We start from the raw sequence: 23,032 nt of genomic DNA, 5'->3' as shown, positions 1-23,032 counted from the left end.
AAGGCTCTGCCCCTGAACACCTTTCAAGTGCAATTTTTGACAGTGGTCACAGTGTCACCTAGTAGGAACAGGAAATGTCATGCACAAGTATGATGAGAGTCCTGCCCTGAACAGACTGACAATACTCATTGTCACCAATAGTTAAAGCACCATCTAGTGGCAACAGGAAATGTCATGTGTTATTCTTTAATACACTATTCCGCCCAGGTTGATTGCATCCACTTCAAAAGTGGTGAGAATAAAAATCAGACCTTCATAATGCTTCAGTGTGAAAACTGTGAGGTTTCATTGAACCCTCCTGGTGGCAATGGAAATTGCCATGAAACAGGAAGTTGCTTTCGAGGGGCTTGGAAAGCTCGAAAACTCATGAAACTTGACACATACCTCCAATGTGATTAAGGCTTTCATGTTTTATGGATATTGTGATGGAATAATCCAAAATGGCTTAACAGCATCACCTAAAATAATTCAAAGAAGCATCCCCTGCACTATATTGCGTCTATGAGTTTGAAATGTGGCACCATGATGTAACAAGGCATACAAAAAAAGTCTCTTAGAGCCATAGCCTAAATCTGACGGGAAATCAGCCATTTTGAATTTAAACTTGTAAATTTGGGAACATTTTTTGCCGTTTTCATGCTTTGAACTTTAACGAACTCCTCCTGGGGATTTTATCAGATCAACATGATAATTAAATCTGAAGACCTTGGTGATGTTAAAGCTTTTGGCGTTTCGTGTGGCCATGGCTACACGCCAAGTTTCATTCATTCACCGTAAATCATAAAACTGCTGTAACTCAACGACACATTGTCAAATCTCTTTCAAACTTCAAGTCGAGCCCTGAACAGACTGATATGCCATTTGTCAGCAATAGTTAGAGTGCTGCAGAGTGGGATAAGGAAATGCGCAATAGGTTATAATTACCATTTGATCGAGGTTAAATTTTAACTGGTGGTTCCACACAATTTAACAACAGCTGTGAAATGGAATAGTCCAAATCACCAAAGTAAACTGGACCTGGGCTTGTTGCAGCGATCTGAAGTTACTAAACATTTTGTGAGTGTATGCACTCACACTTAGGACCATATAATAATAAATATGTGCGTGATGAAAGTTGGGCAGCATGCTAACGTCCTTACTCCACTCTGTATGCTCGTGTGGGTCCGGGTACTTTTTTTTTTTTGCCTTTTCGTCAAGTCTGTCTTTGTACGGACCTGCCGTGTTCACCGTCATTTTGTACACCGTCTGTTTTTGGGGCAAATAAAATGCAAGTAGGGATTAAAACCGCAGAATTAATGATTACCGGTGCTGGAAATGCTAGCGCTTGATGCAGTGTTTTGATTTTGTTGCCACTCCTACCCACAATGCAATGCGCGAAAGTCACGTGGTCTGTCAATCTCTATATGCATCAGTGTGACATTTGGTCAAATGGTATTCTCTGTTGCCACCTAGTGGGGATAGGAGATGTTTACCGTGCCGGGCTTTAATTGTATTTGATCTGCTCACTTTCTTCAGGGGTGCCCCTAGGTGGATCCTGGATTTCCACTTCTCAGCACTGTGTGCTACTTTGTGTGATAACTTTCTCCTGTACTTACCTCTCTAGCTCTCTCGCTACCACCCCACAGACCATATGCCTGTGCAATAGTTCTCCTCCATCATCCCCACTACCTACCAGTCACCTGTATAATCTGTCCTGGCCTGAACAAGGGGTCATGGAGAAGAATATTTAGGAATCTCTTGCAGCAGGAATTATCCGCCCGTCTTCTTTTCCGGTAGGGGCCAGTTTCTTTTTTGTTGGGAAGAAGGATGGAACTCTCCAGCTGTGCATAGATCATCATGGGTTAAATGATGTCACAGTTAAAAACAAGTATCCTTTTACCTTAATAAACTCAGCCTTTGAACCACTTCATCATCACATCTACTACTTGGTAATGCCGTTTGGTCTAACTAATGCCGCGGACGTTTTCCAAGCACTGGAAAATGGCATACTGAGAAATTTCTTGAAGGTTAACCCGTTATGTATTTGGATGACATACTAATCTTTTCCAAATCCCTTGAGGAGCACCAGGTCCATGTTTGTTCTGTCCTCCAGCACTTCCTGGAAAATAAGTTGTTAAGGTGCTGAGCTGAACAGGGCTTGACTAACCCCAGGGGAACAGTAGAGATGAACTGAGGTTAAGTGTTACAGGGTAGAAGTAGTTTTAATGTTTTATTCTGTCTTTTATTGCCATTAGCCTTTCCGAGGCCCATTTAACCTCCACAATCTTGTTGCGGAAGAGTTGGCTTACGATGATTGCAACTCCATTTTGGACTGTGCTCGTGCCATATTAGACAATTTACCTTCGTCTTCAAAGTAACCTTCGCCAATATCTCTTGATTTAGATCCTTTCCATTTGGTCTCCTGGACACACGCTATGTCCACTCTCCGGTTCTTAAGTAATTCAGCCAGTTCAAGATGTTGACCCATGAGTGTGCCGGTGTTAATAGTGGTGAAACATAGACTGACTATCTTCTTTAATATTTGTCTATCTTGATGACATTCTCATCTTCTCTAAGACCGTTTCAGAATATGTGAAACAAGTACAGCTTGTACTCCAACAGTTGCTGGAGAACCAGCAATATGTTAAGGCAGAGAAGTGCAAGTTCCACGTCTACAGAGCGGCATTCCTAGGGTTCATTGTAAAATGGCCTATATTTATATAGCGCTTTCTAGTCCCTAAGGACCCCAAAGCGCTTTACATATCCAGTCATTCACCCATTCACACACTGGTGATGGCAAGCTACGTTGTAGCCACAGCCACCCTGGGGCGCACTGACAGAGGCGAGGCTGCCGGACACTGGCGCCACCGGGCCCTCTGACCACCACCAGTAGGCAACGGGTGAAGTGTCTTGCCCAAGGACACAACGACTGAGACTGTCCGAGCCGGGGCTCGAACCGGTAACCTTCCGATTACAAGGCGCACTCCCAACTCTTGAGCCACGATCACCACAAGGACAGCTGCAGGCCGACCCTGCCAAAATCAGGGTGGAGTGGCCCGAACCCAAGTCTAGGAAGGAACTCCAGAGGTTCCTCGGCTTCGCAAATTTCTACCGTCGGCTCTTTGGGGAGCAATCCCTCTCACCCTCTCGCAACTTACTTCACCTAAAGCGCCATTCTTGTGGTCACCTTCTGCTCAACAAGCTTTCAACCATCTCAAACGGATGTTTTCATCAGCATTTTTCTTGGTCCAGGCCGACCTGAGCCGACCTCTCCCAGCAATTACAAGGTAATCTCCACCCATGTGCTTTTTTCTCCCAGTGTCTCTTACAGGCTGAGTGGAACTACGATGTGTGAGATCATGAGCTCTTGGCGATTAAGCTGGCCCTGGAAGAGTGAAGGGGAGCAAGCACCCTGTACTAGTCTGGACTGACAACAAAAACCGTACCTGCAGGCCATCAAATGACTAAACTCCTGTCAAGCCAGGTTGGCTCTATTCTTTACGCGTTTTAACCTCACCATCACATACTGGCCCGAATTTTGAAACAAAAGCCAGACGCCTTGTCTCACCAGGTTGCTCCAGCTAAGGAACCCGAAGAAAAGTAGAGAACTGTTCTGCCGCCCACGTGTGTTGTGGGGGCACTCACTTGGGAAGTGGAGAAGTTAATCCAGGAAGCTCAGCAGCAGGAACCTGACCCAGGGACGGGGCCCTCTGGTCAATTATATGTTCCCACAATGGTCCACGGGAAGGTCCTCCACTGGGCCCGCATGGCCAGGTGTTCATGCAATCTGGGTTAGAATCGAACAGTGCAATTCTTACAACATCTGTCCTGGTAGCCTTCTCTCAGCAAAGACACCCAGGAGTGCGTGGGGCCCTGCCCAGTGTGTGCCCTGAAGAAGGTCGCAAACATTTCTCCTGTGGGCCTGCTCCGACCCCTACCCGTCCCCAGGCAGCCATGGTCGCACAATCCTTGGACTTTGAGATGGGCCTTCTGCCATCGGTGGGTAACACCACAATTCTCACCATAATAGACCAGTTTTCCAAGGCAGCCCACTTTGTGGCATTACCCAACCTGCCCACTGCCTTGGAGACTGCGAAACTACTAACCCAACATGTGTCAGGACATCATCTCCGATCACATGCCCCAGTTCACGTCTCAGGTTTAGAAGGAGTTCTGCTCCAGCTGGGGGCGCAACTGAGTCTGTCTTCAGGGTTTCACCCTCAAACGAATCTCCAAGCTGAGAGAGCCAACTAAGAACTGGAAGCCGTTCTTCGCTGTATCGCCTCTTCCAACCAAACCACATTGGGGTGACCAGGTAGCATGTGTGGACTACCCACATAACTCCAGTAGGTCAACGGCCACCGGAGTCTCACCATTAAGGGCATACCTGGGGTACCAAAGTCCTCTTCTCTTCAACAGTGAAGGTGAGCTGGTAGTCCCATCTGTTCAACATCAATGCAGTGTTTGGGTCCGCTTTCTACCCCACTGCCTTGACAACTGTTTCATAATTTGTGGCTAATGTGAATAATTTTATACATTGTTGCACTTGTTTCTCATCTTGGCCAGGACATCATTGTAAAAGAGATTTTCTAATCTCAAAGATTTTTTTCCCTGGTTAAATAAAGATTTTAAAAAAGAAGATTGAAGGTGGACATGGCAGGGGACTTGTATGCAGTAAGGCCTTTCTCAGCGAGACACAACCAGTGAAAAAGAAGGATTTCTGTGATGGTTGGTGCTGGAAAATCATATATGTGTCAGACTTTTAGCTTGGTTTTATTGTTTAGTATTTTAAATGCCCTGGGCTTGTTTTTTTTATAAATAAATATTATCTGCTACTGTTCAGTTTTGTAATCCTAGGCTACCATGACCCCTGTTTATTTATTTATGTATTTTTTAAGGGGGGGGGGTCTCCACCCGATGGAAATGGACCTCCCTGTTCTTTCTACTTTTACTTTTTTTTGCTGGAGATTTAATTGCCACATTAGTGCGTGGCGTGCGTGGAGTGTCACATTATTCTCTAACTCATTATTCTCTAACTGGAGTCCCCATTGTCTCGATTGTTGTCACATTTAATATTCTTTATTTTCACTGCTCCCTATATGCCTGTAATTCTAGTATTTCCATGGCTTTAGACACAAATTCTATATTATTTTAAGGTCTTTACCTTACAAGATAAAGCACCTGTTGTTTTGATTTGCTGCTATATAAATAAAACTAAATTGAACTGAACATAATCTACACATTAACTGGTCAGACAAAAGATTGAGGGATGGAGTTTATTTTGTATGTCAAAATATTTATAGTCAGCTGTCCCACAGGCAAAGAAACAAAGAACACTCCACCTTACACTCACTTGACCTTTCCTCTGTTACCACTGAGAATCATGACCTTCAGCAAATATTCAATAAAGACAAAGCTCACTCTCTCCCCCCAACATTGCCCCTATGTTGGGGGCCATAGATCTTCTCCCAGGAGCCACCAGCCAGTTGTACAACATCTCCCATCCAGAATCGAGAAATGATGGAGACATACATCTGGGAGTTCCTGGCAGCCTGAATCAGTCATCCCTTTTCTGCCCCAGTGGGTCCATATCTCCAGCAGTGTTTCCAGCCCTTGTGAAGGATGTGCTCAGAGATTTCCCAAATTTGTTTGTTTGTCTACCTTGATGCCATTGTGATTTTTTTCTAAGAACCCAAAGGAGCATTGCTGTCATGTCTGCTAGAGCCTTCAAAGACTCCTTGAGAACGAGTTATATGTCAAGATTGAAAAATGTACATTTCATAGACCTTTCATCCAGTCTGAACCCAAACTACAGTTCATTGATCTTCATATTTCAGACTCTGGTGTAGGTGCAGTCCTGTCTCATTACTCTCAGATTATTTCCATATTGATCAATACTGTTTCCACTGTATTGTAGCCTCTAACTCTAACTTTGATAGTAGCTGTCTCCTCTTGATGTTATTGTATTGAGCTCCTAGCTGCTTCTTGGTCGGTATGGACGTTGGGTTTCTCCTCATCCATAGTTGCCAGTTGCATTGGTTATGACCCCACTGGGTTGGCTTCTATTTAATTGTCCTTGAGATCAGCAACTCAGAGCTTTGTCTTCCAGGACAGCTAATTAAAGTAAGTTTAATCAGCTAAGTATGATATTAAAACAGAAGGGACTAAAAGAGTAATTGTAATCATTATACTAAAATATATCATTTTAGTATAATGTTGATGTCACTTGTGCCTCGTGCCAGAGGACTATCGTTGGCATTTTCTGCAGTGATAGATGGGGCTGGAGAACCAGCCTTTCGCCTATGCCAGGTTGCTCTTTGATGCAGCCATGTAGACCCAAATCCACACAAGAGAGGAAGTTCACATCATTGACCTAGCTCACCGCAGAAACCACTGCCAGCAGCTCATCAGCCTGGCCACGACCTTGGTCAAGGACTACCTGTCAGAGCAGCCAAGGGAGGTAGCAGGCAGCCGCAACTGCCAGCTGGGAGCTGGCCTATTCCAGCTTTGTGGAGGAGGCTCTGTGGACAGATTCACAACCGATAATAGCATGTAGTGTCTGTGATGCACACAGCAGTGAGGCTAGGTCATCCGATGTTGACTCTGAGGAGGAGGCGACGGCAGGACCTTCTCGTGAGAGCCTGTCACTTGAGCACTCTATACTCAACCTATGATCAAGTGATAAAAACTGATGGTCACAGATGTGCCCTGACACAACACTGATCTGCATTTTGTATTGATTAGCGATGGACAGTATCAATTTGGAAAACACCCAGTTGTTGGTGGCTTATTACAACCCGATGACTGGTTATATGGGGTATAGTGAAACTCTGGAGTGAATAATGGCCCAACTTTATTGACTGGGCATCCATGTGGATGTGCAGTGTTGGTCCTGCCCGAGCTGTCAGCTAGTTAACTGGTGGACCATTCCAAAAGCACCTTTGAGCTCACTACCAATAATGTAGGTTCCATTTGAGCACACTCATTGGGCCATTTCAACAGAATACACTGGGATATTTTTGTATTGGTTGGATTGGTGGATTATGCAATGCAAAATCCTGAAGCAGTGCCACTATGCACCATTTCTGCAAAGACTGTGGCGCAGGCACTCTTTCTGAAATCGTCATCCATAAAGAGATATTGATTGACCAGGGCCGTCCATTCATGTCTCATACATTATAAGAACTATATGAATTACTGGGTATTAAATTTGTTCAAATAGCGTCTACCACTGTCAGACTGACGGGTTGGTGGAGCAGCTGAATAAGACTTTAAAGTCCATGATCCATAAGGATGGATGCAATTGGGATTGCTGGTTAGACCCTCAAGCTGTTCATAGTGTGGGAGGTGCCTTAGGCCTCCACAGGATTTTCTCCGTTTGAGTTACTGTTCAGCAGAAAGTATACATGATTAAAGAAAACTGTGAGGAAGGTCCAAGCCCAGTTAAAAATGAAATTCAATAAGTTCAGAACATGAGAGCAGCTAGACACATTGGGGAGGTTATCATGAGAGAATTAGTTCCAGGCCCAGGAACGTCAGCAGCGCCTGTACAACACATGGGTTAGACTCAGGCAGTTTTCACCAGGAGATAAGATGCTTGAATTATTCTCTTCTAGCTCAAAGTTACTCGCCAAGTGGCACTGACCCTTCGTATGACATAAGAACCATAAACTGAGCAAACATAGCTGTTTTCAGTTACTGGTAACATTTATTTTTTATTTTATTTACTTATAACAGCTACATGCCAGCTAAAAAACTGACTGAATAGTAATCAAAGGTTTGTCTGTACTTTCAATTCTTCTGTGCAACTTTAAGACTTTTCATTTATTCATTCAATCTGCATGCTTACAGATCTATTTATATATTTAAAAATTTAATTACATACACACTCTGAATATACATTGAATAATCTGAATACACACTCATGGATCAGAATACAAATCAAAATACATATACACAGATTGTGTTACACACGCACACACACATGGCTTTGCTACAATAGTATACAATAAACTTAGGAGCTTACGTGATAGAAGTTATTTGAGGCTGTGTTAGACACAATAATGTTTTCATCTAAAAACAGAATGCTAATATGTAATAAATGAAATACTATAGATACATAATTCCTTCTGATGGTGTAGTTGAGACAAAAGCAGGTAAATTAACCACAGCACTGTAATAGCCTACATCAAATGCCAACTGCTCCTTTGGAGGAGCTGTTGGTATTAAATATCAGATTTAGGCTTCTGTTTTAAGGGGGCCTTTTGTTTCCACCATTTTTATACAGTAATTCTTTTTTGGGGTTCTTTTTTTTTGGGGGGGGGGGTTACATTTGCAATGCCTATACTTCCATACATTTCAAAAAAATCCGTCAAAATCTGACAAACAGCATACCTGTTTCTGTAGCAGAAATTTGATCCTCGTAGCATGTGAAGAATCTCAGTGTTTTTCAAGCACGCTGATTACCACACTGGAAAGACCCTGTTAAGGGATTTAGTGTACTCAGAAAAGGTTGGCCAGTCCACACTCCAGGGTTTACTCTGAGCTAAAAAGCACAGTGATACTGTACTATCGATGGAGGAGAGTAGGTCAAGAAGCCTTTGGCTCATGTTTACCACCAGATATTAGTTTCGCCTGAATATACTGAATTTAATTGAGGCCATAAATAATCCCCTTCGGGGTTGTGTCATGAAGGAAATCCGGTAATTAAACTCTGCCAAATCAAACATGCAGCGCTTCATACTGTGGTGGTCACTTGTGACATCTATTTTCTTTTGCTTATCCAATTCAGGGTTTCCAGGTTGCTGGAGCCAAATGTTTGTGAAGGTTCTCAGTCATCCAGGTCATCATAGTCTAAGGAGCTTGGAAAGAAAAGCGTCTGGACTTCTTTAAGTTGCTTAGCTGGAGCCTATCCCAGATACCATAGGGCAAGAGGTGGGGTACACCCTGGACAGGACACCAGTCTGTCACTGGGCTAACATAGAGACTGACAGCCATTCACACCTACATCCAATTTAGGATAAGCAGTAAATGCAGTTAGTGAGGTTAGGCTAGCTGGTGATTCTAAATTGGATGGGAGCATATGCTGTTCTAAAACCTGTATATACCTTTCAGCAGTGATAGCGCCTTTCCAGATGTGCAAGCTGCCAATTCCTGAGGCACTGATGATGATTTTTCCAGAGTCTCAGAATCTTTTGATAATATCATGTAGATGATGACATAGTCAGTCTTCAGATTGCTACTTTTCAGATTAGTGAACCTCTGCTAATTATTAATCACAGCATTTAATGTGTTTTATATGTTCTTGTGAATAAAATATGGATTAATGTATTTACTGTTTTTATTTGTATTTGGAATTAGGATTGTAGCTCTAGGATTCAATAAACTCAGTAAAACTTGATGCAATGAAAAAGTAGTATTTATTAAAGTGCTAAAAAATCATAAATAGCCCACTACAGAATAGTCACGTGTGGTAAATTGAATAGTAGTGCTGATAAACAGTGATATACATATTAAGTGAGCAATACCAATACCCCTTTTGGGTATTACATCACAGGCGAGTTTATGACACTTTTCCATTGGCTTCACTTTTCAGACCTGGAGGCTACATTCATTCTTTGATATAGTCTATGGGGTTCATCAATTAAAACACCCAAACCAAATTAAGCTTACAATTTAAGATGATCTGTTAAACAAAAATGTTGGTATTATCATGGTATGCATCTCTCTCTGTAAGAAACAATGTGCAATGTTTATTAGCCTCTGACATGATACAAAATGTTTAATATCATTATATTATGAAGTTTAAATTGATTTGATAATTTGATAAAATAAGGAGGAAATAAGTTTTAGTGCATATATGAAGCCCATTTTTATGAACAACACCCCTGCTCCCTCGCTTCATCATATACCTGCATCATTACCTTCCACTGGTCTACTGTTTTGATGTGTGAATTTAAAATACATGGGAACAGATGAGGGAAGGTCCTATTTTTTAGATTCCCCCCCCCCTTGTTTTCCATCGAATTTACATTTTATAGAGGAAGGCTATCAGATAAAAATCTTTCTCTGCCTGCTTAGCATTTGAATAGCACAGCAGTGCTTAGCAGCTTTAAATCCTGTCCTGACCTTTGCCCCTATCTGCTTTAACTTCCCACCTTTCTTCTCTTGTTGATGATGTCTTTCACTTTTTGAAACCTGAAAACTGATAATTACAAGTATAAAGTTAATTTTGCAAATATGATGGCATTTTACACAGAGAAGCCAAAAAAGGTAAACAGTCATCCTGGCACATACCAGCGTTTCACTTTTGAGTCTTTTATTCAAGACTTTTTACCAAATCTGACACTCCTCACTTAAAAAGTAACATAACCCTGTCTTTATTTAATGTACCTGGTGTTATTTTTCTTTTCTGGCCTGTCACAATCAGTATCCTACAGTATCTAACTAATGTAATTGAGGACTCCCTCAATCTGGACTCCTGGCTTTATATGGAATAACTAAACTAAAATAGCAAATAGTTGAACACATTAATATATAATAAAAACAAAAACATATTAACCATTCAGAATTCTGTTAAGAAGCAAACACTCTGTTGAATCAATTAGTCACTTGATTGCTGGGTGATTAGGGATTATATCGTATGAGCCCAACTATGTTCAGCAGTGAGTCTACAGTAAGATACATAAGGAACCATTTTTGGCTTCACAGGATCATTCCATCAAAGGTGGCTGTCAGAATAAAAGCATAAAATCAGTCACTGTTTACATCCACCGTGAAGAGGGAAGTGCTCTTGGGTCTGGAAACCTTCACTGTTTGAACCAGGTAAACATCACTGAAAGCAGCAGTGTGAGACTCCTGTCTTTTTCTCATCATCACCAGAACCATTACTGTCAGGTTTGGTCCATAATTTTGGCAGGATGTGCTGTATACCCTGTTCTATTATAGCTCGCCCAAACAATGTCTATACCTGTACTTTGATTTGCAGTGTGGAAAAATCACACTTAAATGTAATGTCGTGTATAGGTTAACTGGAGATTTTTAAGTAAACATCAACAATACTGCCATCAGCTGGCCAAACATGAACTCCAGATGTGGTGCAACAGTAGAATGCTATAAAATGAAACTACAGGAAAAATTGGTTAAACTATGCTAGTGATGATCTATTAAATGCATAATATCCTGCTGTTCATTCTTAGAAAGTGGTTATCATGTGCAAAGACACCTGCCAGGAACTGTAAACCTATTCAAAGGCCATTCTTAACTGCAATTATGAAATTGCTGAAATACTCAGAAGTGGACTGAAATTTATTGAGCCATAAAATCTTTAATGACAGAATACTCTCACAAGAAGAGCCTGTGAAAAGGGTATAACAGGGCAGAAACAAGCCTACAGGTTTAAGTCGAGAGCTCTGAAAAACTTGAGAAAAGCCATTTTTCCTAAAGTGAACACAAGGACACATATTATAGTGAACTGCAGCATATTCTGTATCCATTTTGCTGTTGCTCTTGGGTTTTCACATCTTTCAGGAGGTGTATTTGAGCCAATAGCTGCTCCTCTCTAAGCCTGGTGCTGGTGGAGGTCTCTTCCTGTTAAAAGGTTTTTTTTATTACCCAACATTGCTAAATGCATCTTGTTGAGTGTCTGATTGTTGGAGTCTTTCTTAATTTGGTAGGAAATTAAGTTGTAAATGAAATTGGTCTGAATTAGACTAAGTCAAAATGATAAACAGGTGCAATCTACATTACATGGGCAATTAATGCAAAACGCTTTAGTTGCACCTATAGGTGAAGAACCTAAAACCCACTGTACACTACCTGGTCTTCGAAAAACCTGCAGCGTTACAGAGATCAAAAAAAGACTGATTACTCCTCTTTGTTTCTATACTGGCTGAAGGTGATTAGCTAGTATTTTGAGAACACTTGAATACAAAGCCATATTATGTGGATGTGAAATTTAGCTGGTGGACCTGGAAAACTTTACTTGTCAGTTCAGCATTTAAAGAAAAGTACAAACCAAACTCTCCCTTCAAGTTTTATTCTGTTACAACACTTTAAATTACTGCCAAAAAAAATCATGCTGAAAAGGAAAATAATATTGCTTTGCATTGCACAGATGAGAAGGTACTGCCTGACTACTGAAGTCACAGAGATTTTGCAGCCAACAACTTTGCTCTGCGAGCTGCACCAGACTTCCTCTTTGCTTTAGGCCTGAGGAGGGACTGAGGGGATCCTTTTTTCCCTCCAACTTTGGCTTTGGTCCGATGTCTGGAGGAGTAAAACACAGACGAGCAAGTTAAGACGTGTAAATATTAAATCTTACAGGCAGAGTAGAGTGACAAGATTTATCCCTTAACAGGAACAGATCCCTGGCTCACCTGTTGAACCTGTGTGTGTGTTTGACAGAGCAGTCTTTACGTTTGTGCTCTGGGCTTCCGCAGTTAAAGCAGCCCTCCTTCCCTTCACGGGTGGTACATGGGTGGTCTGGCAGGGCACAACGGCCACAGGACTGGCAGTGCTCCCAGGCTTACAGGAAAGATATTTAAATAAATTCACAAGAAATATATGGGAGAGTAGTGACGTGAAATCAGTAACTGCACATCAGTTTGTATCTGTGATTAATCAACCTACACGGTTTCACACATTTCACACAGGTTGAGCAGTGCTTCCATTCTCGGCCGTCCTGCAAACACAGAAAATACAGGCCGTGACATGCAAAGACTCAATGGAAACTTGATGCAGTGCCTTTTCAGTTTAAAAATAAAATGCAGTCACACGAGTTTTGTACCTTGGATGGGCAGAGGTTGCATTTCGCACAGTGTTTGTTCAGGGATGACACATATCTCTCACATATAGGGCAAAATCTAAAAACGAGAGGATCATTCACAAATTAAACACTTTAAATTCAAATTTCCAGAGTTGCTTAAATAGTAACTAGCATTCAATGTAGGCTATTACAGTGCTGTGGTTAATTTACCTGCTTTTGTCTGAACTACACCATCAGAAGGAATTATGTATCTATAGTATTTCATTTATTACATATTAGCATTCTGACAGTTTGTGTTTCACAAAACTCTCATGTATTTATGCATTTTATTAACTGCACAAGGAAAACTTAGAGTTGGCGGTGTATGAGCTGTTCATTTTTTCACATATAAAAATCTTGAAAATCAAAACAAAACCCCCAGCCCCATTTTTTTTAAATGAAGCTGAGGAATTAATGATGCTGCATGATTAAATGACAAATAACACCAATGAATTCATGCATCCATTAGTTTCCCATTAAACCACCTTCTTAAATTTGTGCTAAATGTGAGAAATATCAGAGAGATATCCTTATAAGATATCTTTAATTAAACACTTTAAACACTTTAACAATTTAGCTCATAACTTTGCCCATTTTATGGCGCTGATTTTCTTACAGTCGAGAAAATTAACAGATGATTTTTATTCTCCACAGTTAACCAAAAAACATGATTTTTGTGTCAGTCTATGTTCAAGCACTTTTAGTTAACATCAAATCACAAACCAATAACAATCTATTCAAATGTTTTATTACATATACTTTAACACATTCTCATCTCCAACATCATTTCTGAACACGTCTGGATTTGACTGAGTGAGCATGTTGTAACCTGTAACCTTCCTCTTTGGGAAGGATGATGTCTCTGGGTGAAAGATTAGTGAAGAGTCTGACAGGAGACTGTTTTCTGCCCATCTTTCCATGTTTATATAGAGGATGGTTGTCATAGTCCACCTGGTTCAAAAGAAAAACAGAAAATTTTAAAACTGAAACTTCATTACTTCTAGTTCTAAATCTTTTATTTATTTTTGTGGCCATAATATTCCACTGTAAAGTGCACTGAAATATCTAATAAATAAAGTAAGCCTGAGGATCTAGGGAAAGTGGAGCATTGATAAAAAGCATAGCCTTGATTCAGTTTGTAGTCTAATAACAGTAACTCATGTGTGAGTCAGCATGCTGCAGCTAAAGCAGGTGCCAAAAACACATTTTAAATAACTTCAATTTAAGAATCATAATGTGTCCTTTTCCTCCCAAAACTTTGTCCATCCTGACCTTGAACTTGCACATTACTGTATTTACTCTACAAAAGTCTTAAGTCACTTGGGATTTGTGTATGTCTTACTTCCAAGGAACCAACCTTTGTTGTAATTAGGTCTTGAGCAATAGTTTTTCCGGCTGTCTGGAGAACTATTACTTGGATGTTTGTTTTGTTTGTTTTGTTTTTTAATTTTTTCACTCACGTCTGCACATAAATTGATGCAGACTATATCACATTTCCTTTATAAACATAAAAAATAAGGGGTGGAGTGCGAGTCAATGGAATTTTTCATTCAACAAAATTATGAGTGTGTATGCCAGTAAATATTACAGTGCATCACTTAATGTCATTAGTTTAGAAAAACCTAAAGCTATACGTATGGGGATATTAACATTAGCTGATGACTCGAAACTGTTGCCTTGCTGTTACCTGGTAATCCAACATGCTGAATGATGGGAAACACTCCAGTATCCGAGGCTCAAAGAAGTAAGGGAAGATCCAGATCATGGGCATGTTAGCATTACTACTGTCTGCACACACAAACACAACATGCATGTTACAGTCAAACACTGGATTTCTTCATTTGAAATAATAGTTATAATAGTAACCAAAATGACTCCTTCCTTGAGCCATGCAATGACTTGTTGCTATTATAACTTTAGCTTAACCCTAACCTGCAGAGAACAGAATTGTAAGCAAATCTACAGTTTTAGTCTCCTTTAGCTTGTTTTGCTGTTACAGTCTATACAATTTAAAGTCTTACACTTCTCAACCAACCTCCTTTCCAACACACAATAGAGCTTCTAAATATATCTTAATGCTTAATGCTAACATGTTAGCCATATCAACTTTAAATTATGATAACATTTTAGCATAAAGCTTTGTTATTGCATCTTGTACCTATTTAAAAAAAAAAAAAGACAAAACTCATAAATATAAAAAGAAACAATTAATTCTGAAAGTTCCACAGTGGTGCTGACCAGAGCTCTGCAACTTCTTCCATGTGTGGGATAGCAGAGAAAAACTGTTGGCCAGGGGGTTCACCAGACCACCAAATGGAGGGTCGGCCACCATTGCCACCTTCTCCCCGTCAGACTCTCTGAGGAAGTTCTTCAGGGTTGCACTGGATGACTGATAAGAGAGCAGGCTTTATCAAACTCGGCTGTTAATGGAAAGCTTGACTAAACACAGTGGGACATCAGCTCAACTCCTACCTCTCCACCAAAGAAGTGATGGTTAAACATGTTGTAATGACAGAACTCATCTTGACTGTAGAATTGAGCATACCTGAAACAGAAAGAATTATTTTGGCTTTTTATTATGCAACAGACTGTTCAGTGCTTCTGGACGCTGGTTAAAAAAAAAAAACACAAGTTTGAGCCTATCGACGACTGGTATACAGCACATTAGGTAACAACACAGCAGGGAAGGATAAGGTGTCTGACTATGTGCTGCAAGCTGAAGCTTGTTACCCAGAAACATACCCACCCTGCACTTCTAGCACAACGTTACAGAAACAAACAGCAGAGAAAGCGCAGAGAACTCAGGTAAGAACTTCTTAAAACAATGTTATTCGATAATGGTTAGAGAATATGCCTTTATCATGCAGAAGTTATTAAACAGTACACAACAAAACAGACTTGTTTCTTTGAAACTTGAATAAAAAACCAAACATTGGTTTTAATTATTATTATTTTATTTAAATTATTACAGTAGGTCGGACTCGCAACTCTGCTCTGGAATATATTTTTGGAAAAGGCTTGGCATGAACTGACAGGTATTCTCAAACTTTTCATAGCCCTGACGAATGAATTTACTCTATACACACACAAACACACAGTGTTTTTTTTAAATAAAGGTAAATGGCTTTTGGAGAAATGTAATCTGTTTTTATTGTTTTGTTCAGTCCTCAGAAATGGCAGAAAGAGAGTCGTGTTCCCTCGGTAATGGAAAGTCAACAGCCGTTTACAGTAATCTTTTAGCCCCCTCTGAAGGCATCCACAGCCTACTGCAAGACGGACTGAGCTTCACTCCACTGGACGCCAGCAGTGACAGCACTATTCAACCTTTTTCTCGTTCACCCAAACTACAGCGTAAGGCTTCCAAAGCCGCACAACCCTCTCAGGTACAGATATGTTTTGATTGGCTGGAACATACACCAGTCAGCTATAGCCTTAAAACTAGCTGCCAAATATTAAGTTGCTCTAGTGCTGCCAATCTCCAGAGTTTACCAATACCTATGCATGTGTCATAAGCCATAATGACTGTGACCTAATCAAGGCAAAGCTGTGCATTTTCTCTCTGTAAAACCTTTCTTTATTATAGAGCTCAGCAATCAGCAGCCCCCCAAAAAGAAAAGGAATATTGTCATATAAATATCAGTAGAGTGTAGACCTCTTTAAAGAACAACAGGAACTGATTAACAAGTATGACAGAATAGATAGATCATAGAATCATCAGGTGCCAAAGAGACACAGTTTTCATAATGGATTAATTATCAGCTAATTTATGATGCAAAAAGTGTCTTGTTGTCTGCAGGAGCAGTTATCCAGACGTATCCAGGAGCTGCAGGCTGAGACATCCAAGACTGAGGCGCGCATCCAGTCTCTGAAGAAACGCAAGGCCGATCTCTCTGTAAGTACAAAACCTAAAACTACCAGCACTGAAAAATTACCTAACACATTTCTGATCACCAAGTCAAGAACTGCAAACAGAGCAATGAAATATAATAAATCCCGAATAACATGTCCTCTTAATCACGCTCCTTCCTGAAGAGGACCACAGAGGTCATGAAGCAGCAGGTTCGAGAGCACTTTGAGAACATGCAGTGCATTTTGAAGCAGGATGAACAGGTGATCCTGGACTCTCTGGAGCTGGACCTGAGGCATACAAGGACCAAGCTGGACCAGGTTCTAAAGAAGTGGGATAGCTACCTCGACCAGGTCACCAAGAGCATCAGCAGCATACAAAGAACGCTGAGTAAAAGCACCACAGTGAAGGAAGGCGAGCAGGTCTGATTTGCATACAGCTCAATAACAAAGCTATAAGTAGTGTTCTTCTGTTTTAACCAGTATTTCTGCTTATGTCTCATCTCAAGGGTCACTCTGAGACTGTAAGGTAAAACGCTGCACCTTTTACGTTTGCCGCTTCATCCCCGTACAGGTCTAAATCACACCTCTGTGCCTCACTTTGATCTTTGTCACCACTCTTCCAGCCTTAAGAAGCCAGACACTTCTGAGAAAGAAATCAGGCTGAATGAAGAGAGATTTGAGAAGCTTCTGAAAACACTCTCCTCCATCTCCAAAAACCTTAAGGCCAGGCTGCAGAGGAAGTCTCTACTTTTAGGTACTAAGATGCTTACATCTATATGGTATCAGGTTAACTCATTTACAGAAGCAGAGTGAGTGAAGTTAGGTGTACTTTGGGAACATGACAGAACAAAGTAGGCCAACCAAGGCATGCTTTATTTGGTTAAAATAACACCAAAAAAAATACATATTTCTTTTTTTTCCTGCAATCTACAGTAATTGTCTGCTCCAGATTGCAAATATTACTCATTTGCTGCATATACAAATAAATTAGTCTTTGTGTGAAAAAATGGTTGGGTTGGATGTTGTTTAGGTCACAATATAGGTACTGATGATCGTGGCATCAAATCCATCAACTCTCAACTCAGTCGATCCAAATAGCCAATATCACCTGTTTGCTGATCTGTTGATGCTATTGCACTGAGCCACCAGGTGCTTCTTCATAAGTGTGGATATTGGCTTTCTACTTCTCCATAGTTCCCACATCCATCGGTCTTCTCTCATTACAAGCATTCCAGCATATTGTCAGTCCTTTTCTATGTATGTTGTGCTCCAGTAGCCCAATTCCTAAGTAATAGTACATTTGTTTACAGTAATTCTGATATTAACAAAAGATCAAAATCTCATTAACAAATCTATTTCATTCTTTTCAGATTCTTTCCCCATAATGATCGACAGGCAGACTTGCCATAATCTGATCAGAGTGACATCAGAGGGGCGGGGCATGTCCTTCTCTTGCTCTGCTTGCCCAGCTCCAGAACATCCCCTTCAGTTTGATAAGGTATGCTGTGCTCTGGGGTCCTCTCCCATCACAGCAGGTCAGAGTTACTGGGAAGTTGATGTCCGCTGCTGCTCAGCCTGGGCTGTGGGTGTAGCCTATGACACCCTTGAGAGAAAGGGCAATGACAAGGGTGCCAAGTTGGGCCGAAACAGGAACTCCTGGTGCGTGGAGTTCCAGAACCACAATCTGACCGCATGGCACAACGACCGCCACATATCATGTCGAGGAGTGGGGCAGACTCCAATAAGAAAGGTGGGAGTGTGGGTGAATTATGACAAAGGCCAGCTGATATTTTATGATGCAAAAAACATGGTTGTCCTGCAAAAGTTCTCAGCAGCCATGACACCGGTGTTCGACAGAGCTCATCACCAGTTCACGCAACCCCTGTACCCTGCCATATGCTTCCTGAGACCTCCGGACAAGCAGGTCTGGCCAAACCACTTGGAGTTTTGTTCCCAGAAGTTTCTGTGATACCATTATCATATTCTACATAAAGTTGTGCTTAGAAGTTTACATATGCTCATCATTGTGATGAATGCTATATCTTTGAACTACGTAAAACGATTGTACAGCATCCAAGCTTTAATGACTAAAGGCTCAAATATATACATACACTCACTTAAGTCTTTTAATGGATGGCGCTGAATTTTTTTTAACTTGACAGGGCCTTTAAATATTTTGATCAATTGACTACAACTGGTAGTTTCTCTTTGCCAGCATAAAAAAGGATTTGCTTGACAGCACTCATGAGACCAAAACTTAGAACAATGGAAACTCCAAGGAACTATAGGATTATAGATTATTTATAGGATTATAAATTTACACAAATTCAGATTATTTATAGGATTATAGATTTACACAAGTTCAGAAAGTCTCATGAAATCATCCCTAAATGTGATTCCAAGGTCATCGGCTCAAACAACTATACGCAAGTACATATTTGTGCCTGTATGTATGCTTTTGACCTTTGAAGCCTGAACCATGAAATAATTGCTAATTTTTTGAAAAGATATTTGGAATGTTTATTTAATCTTCTGGTAATAAAAAAATGAAATATTTATTTGAACATTATGAGTTTTAATTTGTATCACATATGATACACTAGGCATTAAGGGGTTAAAAATGTATCTTCTACAATGGTTCCACACTGAGAAAAGAGCGGATCAAAAAAATAATTAAAATCCCAAAATTTACCCTGATATTCATGCCCATGATAAGTACATGAAAAAGTGTGACCAGTGAACCATCTAGCCCAGAGGTACTCAATTACAATTTAAGGAGGTCCAGTTAAACAGAAGCAGTATTTTTCAAGAAGCCAAGTGGTTGTAACAGTATCTGTATATAGTCAACAACTACCTGTCATTCAACAGTATTTCAAGAATGACTAAACATCAGATTCCCACATCCTCCTCCACAGAAGCATAGTGGTAACTTGTCCTTGAAGCAACACACAACCTTTCACAAAAGTACCTCGAAAAGCTACATAGCAGAATATAGACTGAGACGTGGTAACTAAAGCTACATTACTCAACTGGCTGATGACAACTGGAACTGGCCTTGATGATCAGGTTGTAATGTGATGAAACGTACTGCTAGTCTGATTTCAGTCAGTCCCGAAATTTTCTCTCATTATGAAACATTAGTAGTATCAGTTTCAAATGCCAACATGTTCTGCTCGGTCATCATTCTTTGAAATACACAAAGAACGTGAATATTGCAGAATAAACATGTTAGACTCAGTGGAATCTAGTCTAATTCATTCTCACCTTGATTTTATATACACAAAATAGCCTATGTGCAAATACCTGGAGCGCTTTGTTATACACAGGAAAGCAGCAACTGATGCATAAATTAGACAAACTTACCTGAAGTCAATGTCCAGCAAGAGACTCTTTATTGGCTCAAGCTTTTGCTCCAGATTTCGCAGCTTGATCAGCTCCTGCAGTCTGACCCAAAAGGCAACAATCTCATTACTGACGAAAAAAAACATCTGTAAGTTTTTAACATTTAAAGCATTTAACTGAGATTTGACTAATCAAAATATTTAGTCTTCAGTATATGACAGTTTTACATATAACTAATGTATCACCTGTGGGTCACTGCCATACCTACAGTGACCCACGGTGAAGGCAAAATCATGCTGCAGTGGGAATAGACAGAGAGACTTCTCCAAAATTAAGTAAAAATTCAGGTGACCACCAGTGCTACCCCTCAGCCTCCTACTAGATGCACCTATGGTATGAATTTCAAAGTCCTACATAGCCACTTTCTTGAGTTATCACATTCACAAACTTGGGTGTCCACGCTGCTCACGGAGGCTAAAACCATTGAGCCAAAACACAACCAAGACCATTTCTCATTAGTCTTAAGCTACCATTGAGTGACCTAGTGATAAATTGTGGAAAAGATGAATCAGTTGGAGTACTTTTTCACTTCATGGATGTTGATAACATGCACTTCTTAAGGTCGTGATGTAACAGAGGTTACCGTTTTTCAAAGTGTGGAGAGATCACAAAGGGTAATTGTACAGAAAGATGTACATTAGCAGAGAGGATTTGGTTAGTGTGTTTCCATAGTCATGGTTGAGCTTGTCACAGTCAAATTAGAAACTTTACGTTACATAATGGCTCCATTTCTGCTTTAAGTCACCAGCTGAACTGATCCATCAAGGCAGTTCAGACAAGATGCTTCACTGTAACTGAGACAAATATTCTGATACGTTCAAAGGTCACAGTTGTGTCTGTCTCACCTGGGTGTGCCCACACACAGTATCTTCCTGTATCCCAGACCTGCTAAAGTATCCAAGAGAAAGTCTGCACTGCGGTCCGTGAAAAGGTACTGTGCGTTGCTCTTCTTGTTGTCCAGGGGACGCAACAGTGCACTGGGCCTCCTCAGCTGCGCAGCAGTAATGGGAGTGGATATGTGAGCAGAGTGAAGGCTGTGCTCTTCTGGCAGGAGCAAAATCTGACAGTCCTGACAGAACTTCTTCTCATCCAGAGGGAGGGAGACAAACTTTTGAAATCTGAAGGACAAGATACAAATATCCTAAAAGTCATCCTATACAAAATCAGCATTAAATAAATAAAACGAAGCATTATAAACATCCTAAGGTAAGCAAAATGAGTATAAATTCTTACCTGCTGCAGTACTCCTGATGGGTGAAAGGGGGCTTCGTTGACTGGTTCTCTGCTTCTCTGGCCAGCAGCCTGGCTTCTGAAACCTTTGACACAAGTGAATTGAAACACACTGATCGATGTCATAAATCGTTATATATCATGAGCTCTGGAATTTTCCAGTAAGCCTACCTTTTCATCTTCCCACTGAAAGAAGTTGCAGTCTTTTCTATCTCGACAGGCTGAACATGCATAAAACCTCCGACTTTTTTCTCCTCCTTTGCAAACCTTCTCAAACAGCAAGGTAGGACCTGACAAAATATACAAAGTTGTTGAAAGTTTTGCAAAATTCCACAGAGAAAAATAATATGGGTCATTTCTAACCCTGGAAGGTCACACAAACATTTACTAAAGTCTTCAGCTCACCTGTTCAATGGCTCATTAAACAGAAATATTTAATCACCCAATAGCATGGCAGTAACTAAATTTTAAACTTTTGAAACTCAAACTGAGCATAAAAATGGGAAAGAAAGGTAATTTAAGTTACATTGAATGTAGCATAGTTGGTGTTCCCACACAGCCTGGTCTGAGACAACCATCTCTAGGGTTTACAGAAAACGTTCAGTTCTTTGTGCCAAACTGCTTCCCTGATGGCGTTGAAGCCAGAGAAGAATAGTTAATCTGCTTTGAGCTGACCATGGCATGCAAAAGAGCATGTCTGAATGCACAACATGAGACCACAGCAGGTGCCACTCCTTTCAGCTAAGAACAGGTAAGTGAGACTACAAAACTGTGAGCATGGTCTCACAAATTTGGAAAAACATTGGCTGGTCTGATGACCTTAGAATTCTACTACGATGTTCGGACAGTAAACTCAGAATTTGGTGCAAATAACATAAAGTGATGGGTCCATGTGCTTTGTATCAACAGTTCAGGGAGCTGCTGGTGTAATGGTGTGGGAGCTTAATTTCTTGGCACACTTTGGGCTCCCTAGTACCAGCTGATAATTTAAACACCACAGCCTACTTGAGTTCTGCCACTATACTTGTTCATTCTCTTATGGCTGCTCCCAGCAGGATTGTGAACTAAAAATGGAGAACGAAAGATACTGTTTGTCCGTGATTTGGACAACCCAGTAGGTGCTCGCGAAGCAGGACAAGCAAATTCAATTCTGTCGGGAAGCCTACCTTGGCACGACACCTGTAAGCGTGTGCATTAGATTTTACATGTACACATGTAGTAGATTTCTTTTTTTCAGAAATACACCCCTATTACAGTTAGTTACTATAGACAGGATATATTAAAATACATTGATTACATGTATAGTATCACAAATAATCTTGTTCTAAGTGTATCCATAAAAAAGCTAAGCAACTTTAAAAGAGGACATCAGTTTGGCTTGCTCTTCTGAGTAGACTTACCATGAGAACAACACGGGGCTGTTTTCCCGCCCTCACCGAGAATTATTTCTATTCCGTAACTGTTGGCATATTCCTCGTTTACATCCATTGTGTGGATTTGATACAATAACAAAGTTTAATTATAAAGCCTTCAACACCATGGCAAATTCAACTGAAGCCTTTTCTTGTCGCGGACATATGACGTCACAACCACGTTGTCGCAGAACGCAAAACAGAAGGTGAAAAAAGAGCATTATCAAGTATACCTTGATAATGACTGGCATTGTTGTCGAAATTTACGAATTTCAGTTATATGGGATTAATTGGATTGGTAGTGGTTATTGGGAATACGATCTTGATAAAATCCAACGTGTTATGAATATATTTT

General features: G+C 40.6%; 2 protein-coding genes across 3 annotated transcripts; one reads left to right on the top strand and one right to left on the bottom strand.

Moving 5' to 3' along the window:
* Positions 1-12,000: 12,000 nt before the first annotated feature.
* zcchc4 (zinc finger, CCHC domain containing 4) lies at positions 12,001-22,868 on the bottom strand. Of its 2 annotated transcripts, none has more exons than XM_005464012.4 (13): positions 22,666-22,868; positions 21,437-21,555; positions 21,269-21,351; positions 20,881-21,153; positions 19,997-20,104; positions 15,257-15,329; positions 15,023-15,173; positions 14,472-14,572; positions 13,614-13,735; positions 12,767-12,842; positions 12,610-12,661; positions 12,357-12,504; positions 12,001-12,246 (listed from the first exon to the last, which is right to left on the bottom strand). In XM_005464012.4, exons 1-13 carry the CDS (start codon positions 22,751-22,753, stop codon positions 12,123-12,125), a joined length of 1,518 nt encoding a protein of 505 aa, XP_005464069.1. In that variant the 5' UTR covers positions 22,754-22,868; the 3' UTR covers positions 12,001-12,122. The 2 variants fall into 2 exon arrangements, with proteins under 2 accessions (XP_005464069.1, XP_003458875.1); XM_003458827.5 differs by having other exon boundaries at positions 19,997-20,077; positions 22,666-22,867.
* On the top strand, positions 15,347-19,191 carry si:dkey-219e21.4 (E3 ubiquitin-protein ligase TRIM62). The gene is made up of 8 exons (XM_005464010.4): positions 15,347-15,589; positions 15,756-15,819; positions 15,949-16,167; positions 16,581-16,676; positions 16,817-17,053; positions 17,140-17,159; positions 17,257-17,387; positions 18,004-19,191. The coding sequence occupies exons 3-8, from the start codon at positions 15,958-15,960 to the stop codon at positions 18,600-18,602; spliced, it is 1,293 nt and encodes a 430-aa protein (XP_005464067.1). The 5' UTR covers positions 15,347-15,589; positions 15,756-15,819; positions 15,949-15,957; the 3' UTR covers positions 18,603-19,191.
* Positions 22,869-23,032: the final 164 nt, after the last annotated feature.

This window comes from Oreochromis niloticus, linkage group LG3, assembly GCF_001858045.2.
Source record: "Oreochromis niloticus isolate F11D_XX linkage group LG3, O_niloticus_UMD_NMBU, whole genome shotgun sequence".
NCBI lineage: Eukaryota > Metazoa > Chordata > Actinopteri > Cichliformes > Cichlidae > Oreochromis > Oreochromis niloticus.
Note: the sequence above shows the minus strand (reverse complement) of the source record. Positions and strands in the feature narration are given on the sequence as shown.

Excerpts from the sequence above, each read along its gene's own strand:
- zcchc4 (XM_005464012.4), bottom strand. The coding sequence starts at position 22,753 with ATGGATGTAAACGAGGAATATGCCAACAGTTACGGAATAGAAATAATT. Across the intron at positions 13,736-14,471 it reads TCAGCATGTTGGATTACCAG|GTGGACTATGACAACCATCC; the intron begins GTAACAGCAAGG and ends CTTTTGAACCAG. Across the intron at positions 12,843-13,613 it reads CCCAAAGAGGAAGGTTACAG|ATTTTGCCCTATATGTGAGA; the intron begins GTTACAACATGC and ends TCTCGTTTTTAG.
- si:dkey-219e21.4 (XM_005464010.4), top strand. The coding sequence starts at position 15,958 with ATGGCAGAAAGAGAGTCGTGTTCCCTCGGTAATGGAAAGTCAACAGCC. Across the intron at positions 16,168-16,580 it reads AAGCCGCACAACCCTCTCAG|GAGCAGTTATCCAGACGTAT; the intron begins GTACAGATATGT and ends TGTTGTCTGCAG. Across the intron at positions 17,160-17,256 it reads GGTCACTCTGAGACTGTAAG|CCTTAAGAAGCCAGACACTT; the intron begins GTAAAACGCTGC and ends CCACTCTTCCAG.